At 29.1% G+C, this 15,024-nt stretch overlaps 2 protein-coding genes across 4 annotated transcripts in view; both read left to right on the top strand.

The window, feature by feature from the left end:
- Ccap-r (Crustacean cardioactive peptide receptor) overlaps positions 1–2,557 on the top strand; it is a 63,790-nt gene extending 61,233 nt beyond the window's left edge. For all 3 annotated transcript variants that reach the window (XM_070297414.1, XM_070297417.1, XM_070297416.1), the window contains exons 7-8: positions 1,562–1,742; positions 2,152–2,557. In XM_070297414.1, the coding sequence (XP_070153515.1) occupies positions 1,562–1,742; positions 2,152–2,347 (377 nt within the window). In that variant the 3' untranslated portion in view covers positions 2,348–2,557. The remainder of the gene's footprint in view (positions 1–1,561; positions 1,743–2,151) is intronic.
- Positions 2,558–7,926: 5,369 nt separating this feature from the next.
- On the top strand, positions 7,927–13,912 carry LOC138934065 (kinesin-like protein KIF20B). The gene is made up of 7 exons (XM_070297470.1): positions 7,927–8,062; positions 9,044–9,245; positions 9,382–9,493; positions 9,919–10,073; positions 10,681–10,882; positions 11,409–11,491; positions 13,693–13,912. Exons 1-7 carry the CDS (start codon positions 7,927–7,929, stop codon positions 13,910–13,912), a joined length of 1,110 nt encoding a protein of 369 aa, XP_070153571.1.
- The last annotated feature ends 1,112 nt before the right edge of the window (positions 13,913–15,024 follow it).

Genomic DNA, 15,024 nt, shown 5'->3' with positions numbered 1-15,024 from the left:
CAATTTTCGATAAACCGTTATAATATCTTTAAATAATATGTAAAAACATATATGTAACAAAAGTTTTCTACTAAAATTTTTTTATTGCAGCGTAGATAAATATGTTATTAGTCTCAGATACATGTGCAATAATTATATTAATAAATTTAAAAATTGGTCTTTTTTTTGCATTTTATATCGTATAAAGAAAACGAACTGTAAAATCTCTTCTAAAGAGCTCTTTTATAATATTTTAACCGTTGCAAATTTTTTTTTTAAATTGGTAAAATAATTGTGGGCTTACTTTACAAGATTATTTTCTAAAGTTGTTCTGTCAGATTGCAGATGTAGCAATATTTTCGATATTATACCTATTAATGAGTTCAATGATTTCACTATTTATAAATCGCTAATGCATTAGAACAATATTATTGGAGAAACAGAAAAGCCAGAGTATCGATTCCGTAATTCAAATGAGGGTAAAAATTACGAAAATGAGCGAATTTGCTGGAAAATTTATAATTTCATTGGTCCAAACCTAGTACCGTTGTATATTTGCTCATTTTTGTAATTTTCACCTTCATTTCAATTACAGAATCTCGATATCCTGAAGGTAAATGTTCTCAAATGAAAAATGAATTTGCCGTGAGAACAATTTGAAGCTACTTTGATTTTTTAATTAGAAAAGTTATTTCACCGTGCGTCAGATGTTCTGCCATTTTCCCATTTGGCGACTGATATCTTCTCTCAGCTCGTAGTTTTTCCAATATCGGCGCAATGGTAGTGCTTAACTCTTTTTTGTCGTCGATTTATTGAAAAATGAAAGATGGTTATATCTATCATGTCCCAAAATGTATTCGTCAAAATATAACTTCCTCGCAACTTCTTTAATTTCAACGAGAAACCCTCTGATAAATTAAAAACCATTTTTTTTTAGACTCTCTGATTGTAAGACTGTCCAAGTATCAGTAGTTTTTAAATTTTGATTGACTTTTATTATGAAATATCCTATAAATATTATTATTTATGCAATGCACGTGTTTAATTCAATATTATATTGAATGTATCATAAATCAAACAAAGAGCCGTTTCCGAAAGATAGAGATGTTCGGAGGAGAATCATCAAAAATTTAATAATGTTGCGATCAAAAACAATCAAATCAAATGTAATCGTCTATACTTTTTATTTTGTGATTATAAAAATATTTTTGAATTTTTTTTGTTTTATAAACTTCCTGCAAAGAATAAAAGGGAGATCGGCGATTATATGCGATTATATGCTCTAAAATGAAAGCTACAAAATAAGTCAAAGCCTGATTCAAAAGATAAATAGAGCATCTCGCTATTTTAGATTCATTATCTAAAGTGGAACTGACAGAAAGCTTGGAGCTCTGTCAGAATTTTAGTATTTTAATTATGTACACTGTTTTTTTCTATTTTCCAAATATTACAATAATAATTGTGCATTCTTATCCTAATGTTTGCATATTTCTGCAGATCCCACAAAAATTAACACTGTATTATAAACGTAACATAAATTGTAATACTCACTATATAAGCGAAGAACAATTCTATGTTTCAGTATTTATCCTTTGCTGGAGTCCGTACATAGTTTTCGATCTCCTTCAAGTTTATGGGCATGTACCCAAAACTCAGACGAATATCGCAGTCGCCACTTTCATACAAAGTTTGACGCCGCTCAATTCAGCCGCTAACCCGATTATTTATTGCCTCTTCAGTACTCCATTCTGTAAAACCGTACGGTGAGTACATTAATCATAAATTATGTATAATTATGGTTATATCATGATAATCTTAATATTAATTTCGCTATTCCATTCGGATCTATTTAAAATGTTAAAAGCATTTCTCTTAAATATGAGCTAAAAATTTTTACGGAAGAACATGAATCATATACACACACACTCACACAATCTAAAAATATTAATAATTTTTACGATATTAAATTAACAGAAAAAAATCTCCAATTCATAAAAGCTATAATTAAAATAGCCATAAAATTTGCAGATATTTTCTTATGTAATGTTTAAATGTCCTGTTGCAAAACAATGCTTGCGGTGATGACAATATTTTCTCAGGATAAAAGATCCGACGTCGCAACAATTTTCCACTACAAGATTTCTCCGTTAAACAGCAATTGTTGCTCGGTAGGAACATGCAGGCAATATCCTGGATTTCGGGTTGGTGCCCGACAAATTCGCATCACTGCTTCGGTATCGGAGCGACGAATAGCAGTACGAGGACGACCGTGACGACGTCCCTGACGGCACAGTCCTCCCGCAGAAGTGGACACTTTACTATGTTGCACTCTACGTCGCGGAAACGCGTTATGGTCTCTCTGGTCTAGAGTTCACGATGTCTGAGATGTGGTTACATCAATTTCTTTGTAGATTTATATTCTACATCGAAATGGACCTTTAATAGTTTTACTTGCCTACGCCAGCGATTAATTATTATTAGAAAAAGAACATAACTCATCTTTCTTATGAATCATATAGAAAAGTAAATTATTTTTTTGCAAGCAAATGTTGTACCAATTTGAAAATACATAGATATATCCGAGCGCTCTCTATGTCTTCTATATAATAATTTTTGCAAAAAAAAAAAAAATCTATTAATGAACGATTGCAAGAAATTTCTTGCTCTGAAAAAAAGTTTTCGCTTTTACAATATACCCTTCAATATCGTTTGTTATGTATATAATATTTTTCTTACAACCGATTTTCAATGATATTGCTGAGATTGGTCCGCTTTCAATAAGACATGATAATCAAGAACATGACAATTATCTTAAATTAAAAATAAAATTATGCTCTAATAATATGTTTGATATTATAAATTGGTATCTTCTCGATTCTCGATAATCTGTAATTTTCTATACGTAAAGTGTAATAACAATTATTATAAATGAACGATTTGATATTGTAAAGTTTCATACGAGATACAGTTTTATTTCGTAATTCCTTGTGATGAAAATGAGAAGAAACACATCTATAATTATATCGTATAGTCTTCTAATTTTTAATTAAAAGCTATCAAAGTGGTCATATATATTAATGAAAAATAGCATACATATTTGTATCTAAATTGTAGCAATTTAACATCTATAATTTTTATTTCAATATAGAATATACATCCATACTCGTGCGTATATATGTACGTGTATGTATATGTGTATACGCGATATCTCAGATTGTTCGTTAATATTTAATAAAATAATTGATATAAATAAATTTAATATTCGACAGAAAATGTATATTAAATATTAATTAATTATTTTTAACTAAAATGCAAAAATATTGTAATTTCAATCTTATAACAAAGCAAAATCATACAAAGGCAGACGGAGGAAGTTAACAAATATTTTTTGTAATAATATTTGTAATATTATCCACGATAAATCTCTCGTATAACTTTCTTATACCGTCCAATAAAAAAGAACTGATAACGCGCTGAGAAAGGAAGGGTTCTTCTACTATATAGGTTAATTCATAAATTACACACAAAGCACTATCCTATTCATTATTGTGAATTTGTCTTCACTGACTTGCACGTGGACAGTGCAATCATTTATATATTTTACGAATCATTTAAAAGTGATTTTTTTCGCATTAGAAGACAATATTATAAATAATATCGACAATTTTCTATGCTAACAATAAGTGTTATGATAAAACAATTTGGTTATATTTTATTTGTGATATAAGTCTATTTTAAAATATTTGTATGTTTTAGTACCACTCTTCTATTATATATTTTTTTTAATTAGACATATGCAAATTAGTATCTGATAAGATCAAAGAAATCTAAAAAATAATTTTTCAGAGGAAGAGGTCTTTCAAGAGAAAGATCAAAATCATATTAATACGTATTTCAAAGATACATTACATAAATAAATAATACATATGTATGTATATATATATATATATATATATATATATATATATATATATATCAGATTAAGAAACTTATATATAAAATATTTAACATATAACTTCCTCTCCTTCAAAATTTTATAAATAGTTTTTACCAAACAAATATAAATTATTTATCTGGAAATCTTTTACGTATACAACGCAAATTTATTGTATTTTTACAATAATTAATGCATACTAATTATGCATAATTAATTACATACTTATAAATTTTGAGATTTAATAGCATACTTTTAATTCATATATATTATTTTCTTGATGATAATAACAATGTTTCAAGAATTGATAATTTTGTACTATTTTCTTCTACTTCTCAGGCATAAAAATTAGATTTAAAGAAACTTTACATAAATCGCAAAAAAAATAATCACAATACAATACTTAATCTAAAATAATTGTGTGTGAGCATTCATAGTATCAGTATTAAAGGGAACATTTGTAGTGCGGTAATAATGTATGTTTCCTATTACCTGCGTGATTTTATTAGACATATTAGATAAACTTATTTTGGGCTCAATCGATTGTCAAAGATATCTTTTATCCTCTCGCTTTTATTTCCGAGACATATTATGTTCTTGCCAGAATGTAATAATTATTCTTTCTCGTTGAGACTTCAAGATTGTTCAAATCTATTATTAAAATTAAAATAGCGGATTCTGGAATATATTCCGCTTTTATATATAAATAAAATTATATATAAAAAAACTACATATTTGATAGAATGATGAATGTATTATAATTATTTAATCAATTCTCTATCTACTGCATCATATGCAATATACGCGAGATATATTGTCGCGCATATATATATTATATTTTTAAAATATTAGTTGTAATAAAAAATATAATATATTCTGTATTTCACATCTCATTTTATCAACATATTGTATTTCCATATATTTCCGAGATAATAGCCATAGGATAAAAGATATCTAGCCGCAGCCATCGAACAGCCTGTGTGGAAAATAATACGCTCAAAGTATACGTGCGTATATGTACGCATCTAAATGTATAATATAGCTAAATGAACGAGAAATTATATCCGCGTGTATATATATACCCGTAAAATAATGATGTGTAACATATTAATGTGTATTATATATTCTACCTGCACTTTTGTGAGTGTTATGACTGTCTAAGGTATCGTGACATCTTATGATCTATTATCTATTAACATCATGATCTATATACGATGATAGATCGATGATAGTTTCTCCGATCAAATCGTCAGATTTCGTCTTGTACGGTGATTTAGAAATATGTTGTTGCATAAACAAAGTACTTATAATGAATAAATATTTTAGTAAGAGTATATACACACACACAACGAACATCTGGATACCGAAGCGTTAACGTTTGCTCTTCGCCTCCTTCTCTAAAACTACGTTTCCGTTATTCAATCCATCGCAATCACTGTCTGTTCGATCATCAGTGTCTTAATATTCATTCAAAATGAGCTTGGAAAATCAATGCGATATTGAAATGTAGGACACGAGATTTAGAATTATATATTAACCTAGCGATTTGAAATAAATTATAGGGATCGAATAATTGCAATTTGTTTGCATTTTACACGCGATTTATTAATATTTATCTAACAATTTAAGTTGTTACAAAGGATTCATAATATCAAAAAGAGAAGAAAAAACATTATCTGTTATCCCTTTATGATCATAAGCAACTTAGTTTATTTTGATGCTAAGACTGATTTGTGTAAAAATTTTTTTTTAATTCGTCAATAACACATGCTCTAAACGATACGCGCATGTATAGTAAGCCTTTTAATTTAATATACGGTAACACACGTTCCATTTGATCTAAATATCGCGCGCAGCTTTACGTACTTATGATTTGCCTCTTTCTATCTTATTTATATTGTTAATTTTAGAAACTCTTGATTATAATATTTTTGTTATACTAAACTTGACTGTTTATTGTATTTTAGAGCTAAGATCTTTACGTCAATGTGCGAATTATATGTATAATAAGTACAACAATGCATATATAATTTTTAAACATGCAAATGCATAGGCTGATATGTATTATTAATTATATTGTGTAAAAACGGATATATTATATATAAATTATTATGATTATATATATATATATATATATATAATGTAACATTGTTCGTATATACATTTCAATAATACTATTTGTAGATAAAGATAAATAAATGTATAAATTATTTAAGGCAATTTTTAATTTCATTATTTATGAACTATATGACAACTCTTTGCAAAGATGTAAAGAGTTTGCAATATGCAACTCTTGCTTTTTTAAATAGAGTTTTGTTAAATCGGTAAGGGACCTGCCGATCTCATAATCAGTGATTCACAGTAATCATTATTTATCGCCCATGAAAAAGTATGATTTATTACTTCTTCTTTAATCTTTTAATTATAAAAATGTTTTAACGATTTATAAAAACAATAATATAAACATAAGATCGTATAGGGTTTTAACTTGTAGCATAAAATAACGTAGAGTTTCAATTAAATTAAATTTGATATTTCATAGACATCAAGCCAAATATTAATTAAACAAATTTATTTGAGATGGGTTTCTTATAAATACTACAATTATATTTTACAGCTTCTACTGCTCATTATGTATCACGTATGTATACACACATTATCCATAAAATTAATTATATTTCAAGTGAAATAAAGATTAATTAGTTTCTCTTTTTCTAAATTTATTTTAAACTTTTCTTTTAAATTTTGCTCATATCGTATATTGTGAACATTTGCGAACGTTACACGGTAACATTAAATCGTGCGAAAAATTCGCGATGCGTATTTTGGCTAGCCAAAATAAATTCTTTTTTTTTTGTTTCTTCATCTCCATTTACGATTCATGTAATCATAAAGCCTAATGGCGCCCCATCATAATTCAAACAATGGCTCGTATGATCATTTATAATGCTCATTCTTTCGCAGAGAAATATCTCCGCTCATTTCATTTCAATATTATTATTTACTATTTATGAATTTTTTTATATGTCTAACAAATATTTAATTTAGCTTTTGACTAGCTTCATACTTTATTTAGCGTTCTTATTTAAAATTTAAAGATTCTGAATTATTTATGAATGTCATAAGTAAATAATGCTATAAATTATGACTATACTCGATACAAATGTGAATAATGTAAGACCTATATTTGTATACGTATATACATATATATTTGATATTGTATATAAATATTTTGTTTATACGGCAATCTTTAAAAATCTAAAATAAAAATGTTACTAAATGTCATAAATTAAGTTAATAAAAAATATACTTTACATGCAAAAATTAAATATATTTTACATGCAAAAATTATCATTGACTTCAAAATAATAATTGTAATACTTAGCAACGTTTTATACCAAGTTTGCATATTATTAATAGCCATGAATTATGCAGCAACATACGTTGGAAACAAAGGAATTCGGTAACCAATGGCCACACAGGAGAATTAATTAAATTTCACGGTAGAACGTACAGCGCATGTGGCTTACGTAACATATCCATTTCGTTTCCACCCCTTTAAACGAGGATATGTGAAGACTCGAGGAAAAGGTCTTTTAGGTCAGTAAGGGACCTGCCGATCCCATGATCAATGGTTCATTATTTATCGCCCGTGAAAAAGAAAGATTGAGAAGAGGTGTCAGCATTCTGGTCAACGACACAGACGACAAGTTATTTTAATACAAAAGTTATATATATATATATATATATATATATTCTTGTTTTTGGAACAGTTAATTTTGAAGAGTCATAAACATGAAAAAAATCACATTAAATTGTATAAGATGAATCTCGCTCTATCGGTTTTTAAAGAATTACGCTTAAAAAAGGCATTTTCGTGAAAGGAACTATAACATACGTTCACTTTGTGAAAGAAGATAGGAAGATAGACGAGAGAATTTTCTTTCCAGAATAGCGAGTGGCTTATAACGGAGTTACATTTGTCAGTCTTATCGGCGAGAACGCGGAGAGCTATGTCGTGCACTCATTACCGAACAATGGATTCGCGGCGGGATGGATTGCACTTGGACTTTAAGTATCCTCACAGCTGTTATACGACGACCTGCCATACATCTACCATCAAAAACCCTTGTTCCGAAGCCTGCAATAGTGCGTAACTTCCTATATTTTATTCTAATAAAAACCTAATTGTATTAAAGTATAATGTACGAAAAATATAGAGATAAAATTCATATTCTTTATATTCTTGAGAATTTATGCTAAATTCGGAAATGACTTTTATATAAAGGTTCAGATTATTTGCCTGATGTTTTCTTATTATTTTATTTTTAAATTGAATTAGAATTGCTAAATTTTTTATTACATATTTCTGGAAACTGATGATATTACTTGAAAATTTTACAAACCTAGATAGAGACAATAAAACTGTCCTTTCTAACTTAACACCAGAGAAAATTGTAGAATACGAGTTTCGCTGCTATATTTTCTCATATAAAAGATATAACACTTTGATCCAATATGTGACGCAATATCCCGTCTCTTAAATCACAGCAGTTATATTTTTTTTATACAGTACATCAAATTGTATGAATTTATCCGTCTTTCAGAAAGTTACCCAAGAAATTATTCAAATTGGAAGCCGTATAATTTGAGTAGAAATGATAACGAAACATATAAAGAAGGTAAAAAATATTATGCAGAAATTAGAAGAAATTATGCTATTTTTTCTAGGCTCTAACGTGCAAAAATTAAATTTAAAACTTTTTTGTATTAAGCAATGTATATGTACTCAAGAATATTAGCTTTCTCATATATATTAATAATTTAATCGTATAATTTAAATATATCATTAATAATTGCTACATTGCTTCACTATTATAGATATTAATAACAATTATTAAAAACTTTGATTATTTTATTTGTTTAAGTAAAATCTGTAAAAAAATTGATCAAACTTAAATATATATGGAATTGATTCTTATTTTCTGATTTAATCGAGTTATCAATTTCTACACAATTGAGCAACCATCTCGTTTTAATCGTACCAAATCGTTTTAATTCGATGCGATGCGAAGCATGTCAGTCGCAGAAATGACGAATATTAATTTGGTTTGGAATTCCGCGTCGTAGGCAGGGGCGATCCGCCGTTTCCAGATTCGAACGTACAAATGGCGAGAATCGCGGGCACATATACGACGAGGCATCGTGAATCGATGCCGGCGGTCTCGATCGAGAAGATGCAGATTTGTTTAAAGCTGCTAGAGGACACCAATGCGGCGCTGCATCTCAGAAATCGCGATCTTACTGCGGAAAACAAGAATTTGACAAGGCGGTGAGAGATTTACACTGTGGTTAATTACATGTTTAATTAGGCGTTTTTTAAATCAAGCGTAATATAACAATTACGTTTGCAAATTTCTCTATCTTAAGACAAATTTGCCAAACTTAAGATAATTTTCGGTACGCAGGTTCGAAAAGGACGCAATTACAATGGAGAAACTGCAAGAGAATGTATCACTGTTGCAAAATAAACTTAGTAATGAGAGATTGAAGTTAACCGATATGTCAGCAAAGCAAACGGTGAGAACAATAATATTTGCTGAATAATAGAAAAGTATATGAAATAAGATATAATTAAATACAATGTGTGAGATGCTATTTTATGTTGCACTGCATAAAAATTGAATAAAAATTTTGAGATAAGAATGAAATAATTAAATCATAATAATTAATTCAAAATTTTTTAATTATAAAATATTAATTAATTATTATTTTTCTAAATTTATATTAATTTTTTCCACATACGTAACATGTATTTAATCGCAGACATCGCATTATTGTTATGTTATCTATATATATTTCTTTGTTGTTATATACAATTTTTTTTTAAATGCCTCAAATTCTTACGTTATTGTTGCAAAATCTCATATGAATCATCATATAAAATTTGCACAGTATTAAATGTAAAATATATGAATTTGAAATCTGTTATGCGCAAATTTCAGAAAAATGACAATATCTGTCTGATAGATAAGTGCACTTCATCGACGGATATCGTTTCTAAGGCAGATTGCGAGTTACAAATTTGGGAAACTTGCAAAGATTGCCAAGGGAAATTGGAGGGTTGCCAAAGGGAATTACCTACGGTCACTATCACGAAGTAAGTTCTCATAGGTTCAAGTTACTTAAATCGGTACACGCTTCACAATTACACGGGAGATTAGGCAAACACATATCCAAATGCATTCTGTCGTAATTCAAACTTTTAAATTTTAACATTCTAAATCGAAGCACGTATGAATTAAACATTTTAATCGTCAAATTTGCAAATTAAATTTTTAACCACGAGACCTGCAAATATCTGATATTTTCGCTAAATTAGACGGATAAAATATGCGATTGATATCTTAAAAATTTACTAATATTACAAATAAAGTGATATCTATAATTGTAAGTAACCTTTGCTGTAAGTATATTTTTGTATAACTCATTTCAAATAAGTTTGATTAAGATTTAAAGATTTCCGTAGATTTTACAAATTTACCAGATATTAATGAAAACGAAGAGAATAAACTTCTGATCATAAATTGTCTTTTTTTTTAACGAATATTAATCAAACGTCAGAAGAAACTAAGCTAATTTTACAATAATTAAATAATACTAATTTAATCCTATTTTATTACATAGTACAATTTTTCTGTATAATTTTTTTTTTTCGCTTAATCCAAGTCAATTGCATGTGTTCATACTTCTAACGATATGAGTAGATCGGAATTTCAGTTACTGGAGAGGGATATGCAAACTTTGAGGGATGCTGTAATTGTTCGAGAAGATGCTTGGGATAAAGCAATAGAGCGCGAGCGGAATTTTCAGCAGCAATTAGCACGGCTAACCGCGGAGACGATCACCACGCGTCATCTCTGCGAAACTCGTCAGAACGAGCTTTGCGTGATTACGAAGGCTTTGACGGTAATAATAGAAAATCTCGGTATACAATGAAAATTAGATTCCGGAATGATAAGTTGATGTGTCGAATATTAAACTGGCGTAAGAAAACGGTACAATTTGTAAAGAAAAAGCACTTGCAGCGATAAATATTAAACGTTTTGTAAAATATTTAGCGTTAATACGTTTTCACGAATCTATCTATATACGTAACATGCATAAGTACCTTTTATGATAAGATATTCTTATTTTCGATTTCGATATTATTTTGTTTCAATTATTAAAAAAGATACTTGTATCGCATATATATAAAGCATCCATATGTGATCGCATCTGTGACTAACAACTGTATGCATATCTTATTTGAAAATGTTATTATAATGTAATATTTTGATTTTATTGTACGATTACATATCAAACTTGATATTATAAATAATGCAAATAATTTAAAAATATTAAAACATTTGTAATTAATAATTATTAAAATTATTATTTTAACGAAGGCAAGAAATAACGTTTAATTTACATGAGTGATTTTTTTTCTTTCCAGGACAAAGAATCGGAACTAAAAGTGATGCAAAAGGAAACGCTGTATCTGAATAAATTAATTGCAAAGCTGCATCGACATCAGAAGTGAGCTCTGCTTAATTAAATTTATTTCATTAATAATAAACGATCGCAGCTCATTTTGAAGTTGTTTATTATCGAAAGACGAGCATTGATGTTCATTATGCGCATAATACGTAACAATTGCAGTGAAACCTATAAGGTATTTTTTATAAATTTGCAGAGTCAATGCTATAATCGATCGAAAGTTCGGACATAGAGGTTACACTGCGATTTTCACTGTAAAAGATTTGAAATGCGATACGATGCTCGTGTAAACATAGTAGATTGCATTAATCAAGTGAAATGGTTATGAATGATAACGAAACGCGCAGATTACTTGCCTTGATTAGTTCGTTGCAACGATCCCCCGTTTCTTCTCTTTATGCTCCCTTATATTCTCGGTAGCTGAACTCGTGAAACTGTGAAACTGTCGCGGTTTCGTTCCGAAGCGTCACGAGATTGCCCATGAAATTGCCGCGATACATCGTGACGTATGTCATACGTAGCGATGACGTGCCACGTTTCTTCCCGCGCTTTAGGCTAAGGGCGCGAAGTTTTTCTTTTCATCAGACAGTTTAAAAATAATGACGCGACAAATGTATTTGGTTTTTCAAGTAATAATGAATCGAGAACTTTATATCTGTAATGTGTCTGTTTTATCGAAACAACTGTTTGATTAATTTATAATCTACGCAGATAAAAGAGCAAAAATATACGCGCTCTTAACATACTATTAACATGGGATTATATAACCTGATCATCGTGTCGAATCTTACATATTGATGTCATGATTAAAGAATTAATTAAAAGTTTTCTATCACTTCTGAAGAACAGTTTTTTTTTTACCGTAATTTGTTTTTTCTATACGAGCACACCCATATACATTCTGTATAGTATGTACGGTAATATGCGGACAACACTTGCCTCGATAAATTCGTTGCAATGATCTATCGCTTGTTTCTCTCCATGCTCCCTATATTCTCGGTAGCTGAACTCGCTGGTGATGTTGATCGGATGACTGAAATAATGCCAAATACGTATATTGATGGATTATTTGTACGACAAAACGATCGCGAAACTGTCGTGGTTCCAGACGCGTCGCGAGATTGCTTGTGAAATTGCCGCGATACATCGTGACGTATGTCATACATAGCGATGACGTTTCACGTTTCTTGCCGCGCTTTCGACTAAGGGCGCGAAATATTTCTCTCCATGAGACAGTTTAAAAAATAATGATACGACAAATGCATTCGGTCTTTCAAGTAATAATGAATTTTGATTGAAAATTTTATATCTGTAATGTGTCTGTTTTATCAGAACAACTGTTTGATTAATTATAGTCTACACAGATAAGAAAGCAAACACATATACGGATATTTGCTGCAAAATTGCCCAATCTGTATAATTCCCGTCAAATGTCACAAATTAATTTTCGATTAAAAGATTAATTAGAAGTTCTCTACGACTTTTGAAGAATCAGTCTTTTTTCTGTAATTTCTTATATTCTGCATAATATACAATAGTAATATGCAAAGATTACTTGTGCCTTGATAAACTCGTTGCAATGATCCATCGTTTGTTCTTTCCATATTCTCTATATTCTCGATAGCTAAACTCTTTCGTGATACTGATAAGACGACGTAAGTAAAGTCAAATAGGTACATGTATTAAAATCAAATTATTTATATATACGGCGAAACAATCGCGGAATTAGCGCGGTTCCATTTCGACGCGTCGCGAGATTGCCCGTGAAATTGCCGCGACATATCGTGATATAAGTATGTCACGCATAGCGATGACGTAGACGTAGAGCGTCTTTTCGCGCTTTAATTTAAAAGGCACGAAATTTTCCCCTTCGTGAAACAATTTGAAAATAATGACATAATAAATGTATTTAATTTTTAAATAATACAATAATAAATTTTAATTGGAAATATTTACCTGAGTTGAATTATCTTCAATGTCTATTTTATCAAACGAATTGTTTAATTAATTTATAATCTACGCAGGTAAAAGAGCAAACACACACGTGTAATACATGATTATATAACCTGATCTTCGTGTGAAATCTTACAAATTATGATATCTCGATTAAATGATTAATTTAATTCTCTACAATTTCTAGATCTTTTCTTGCTAATGTATTATAATCTGTTATTTCTACGAATATTTAATTCTGCTTAATGTAGTAATACACGGCTTTAAAAAGATTATTACATTTTCAGAGAACTCGAAGAGCACGTGGGTGGCGGTGTAAGTTCTAGCATTAGCGAAAAGGATCAAAGATGCATTGAGGATATTGTACAGCGCGTACGGAACTCTAAGGGTAAATCGAAGATAAAATTCAAGTACACTTCGGATAAATATCTGCATTCGAATTCAAGTAGCTCTCGCGAAAGTAAAAGAACGGATCAAGCAGGTTCTTCGGAAGACCGGCAAAATTAAACTTGCAACCATGATTTCGATGTCATAACGTAAAAGAATCCATTGTCGTTTATTATATATATTTTCACAATCTTTTGTAATTTATGAACTAATACTAATTTAAAATAAATTCTTTAAACATTGATATCTCAATTTTTATACGACGTGTTCGAACGAGAGAGAAACATAAATTTGATTTTCATGAAAATTTATAGGAAGAACTATCGAAATTCAAAAAAATGTTAAGTGTAAAAATAAATATAGAAATCTTAATTCCATAAATGAATAAAGATATACAAGATATTAATTAACATTATATCGTTCTAGAATTGTTTTTTGGATATTAAAAATTTTGCAATAATTTTCGCCTATTATTGCGAATTGTGGTACCATCTGTGATACAAAAAGCAAATGAATACAGTCGTATCGATCGATAATAGTATCGATCGATAAAGAAATTCAATACAAGAAATAATCCTTAATTAGACAAAAAGTCGAATTTTGACGTTTACAAAAATTCTAGGCATTTTTAATCCAAAACATATTACAAAAAGAAGAAAGTGTTTTTTTTTTTTTTTTTATCATATTTTAATATATCATTTTTCTATCTTATAATTTTTGTTCCCTTCTTCCGTTATACTCAAATAAAGAACTATTGATGACTATTTATTCTTTGCCATTATTTAGAAGTTTATTATTTTGTAGATTCTCTATGCATTTTTTTATATTTATAACGCTCAGCGAAAAACTAGCCTTGACATTCAGGTTAGAGTGATATTTTAAAATTAAAACGGAATCAAAATATTTAATCAAAGTTGTACGGATTGCGAGTAGATTTTGTCAACAACCTCGGTCAAAGATTGACGTAGATAAATGATCGACTCCATGCCAGTATCATTTATCTCTGTTGAGTGGCAGTGCTTATATATAGATAAGTGTTAATGAATAATAAGTTATTTTAATGGCTACTTGATATTAAATAGCGAGAATAAAATTGTCGATCTTGTTAAAAAATCTAAGTCATTTAACGCGTAAAGAAAATATTTATCAACGAAGCTGTTCCCCTCATCGTAAAAGATGAAAAGCGTTAATGATATCGTACGTTCAATGTATTATTTGTTAACTTCTATAAA

This window comes from Polyergus mexicanus, unplaced genomic scaffold (assembly GCF_030449975.1).
Source record: "Polyergus mexicanus isolate NDT 795.1 unplaced genomic scaffold, iyPolMexi1.0 SCAF_6, whole genome shotgun sequence".
NCBI classification, from domain to species: domain Eukaryota; kingdom Metazoa; phylum Arthropoda; class Insecta; order Hymenoptera; family Formicidae; genus Polyergus; species Polyergus mexicanus.
This window is presented reverse-complemented; position numbering and strand designations above follow the sequence as displayed.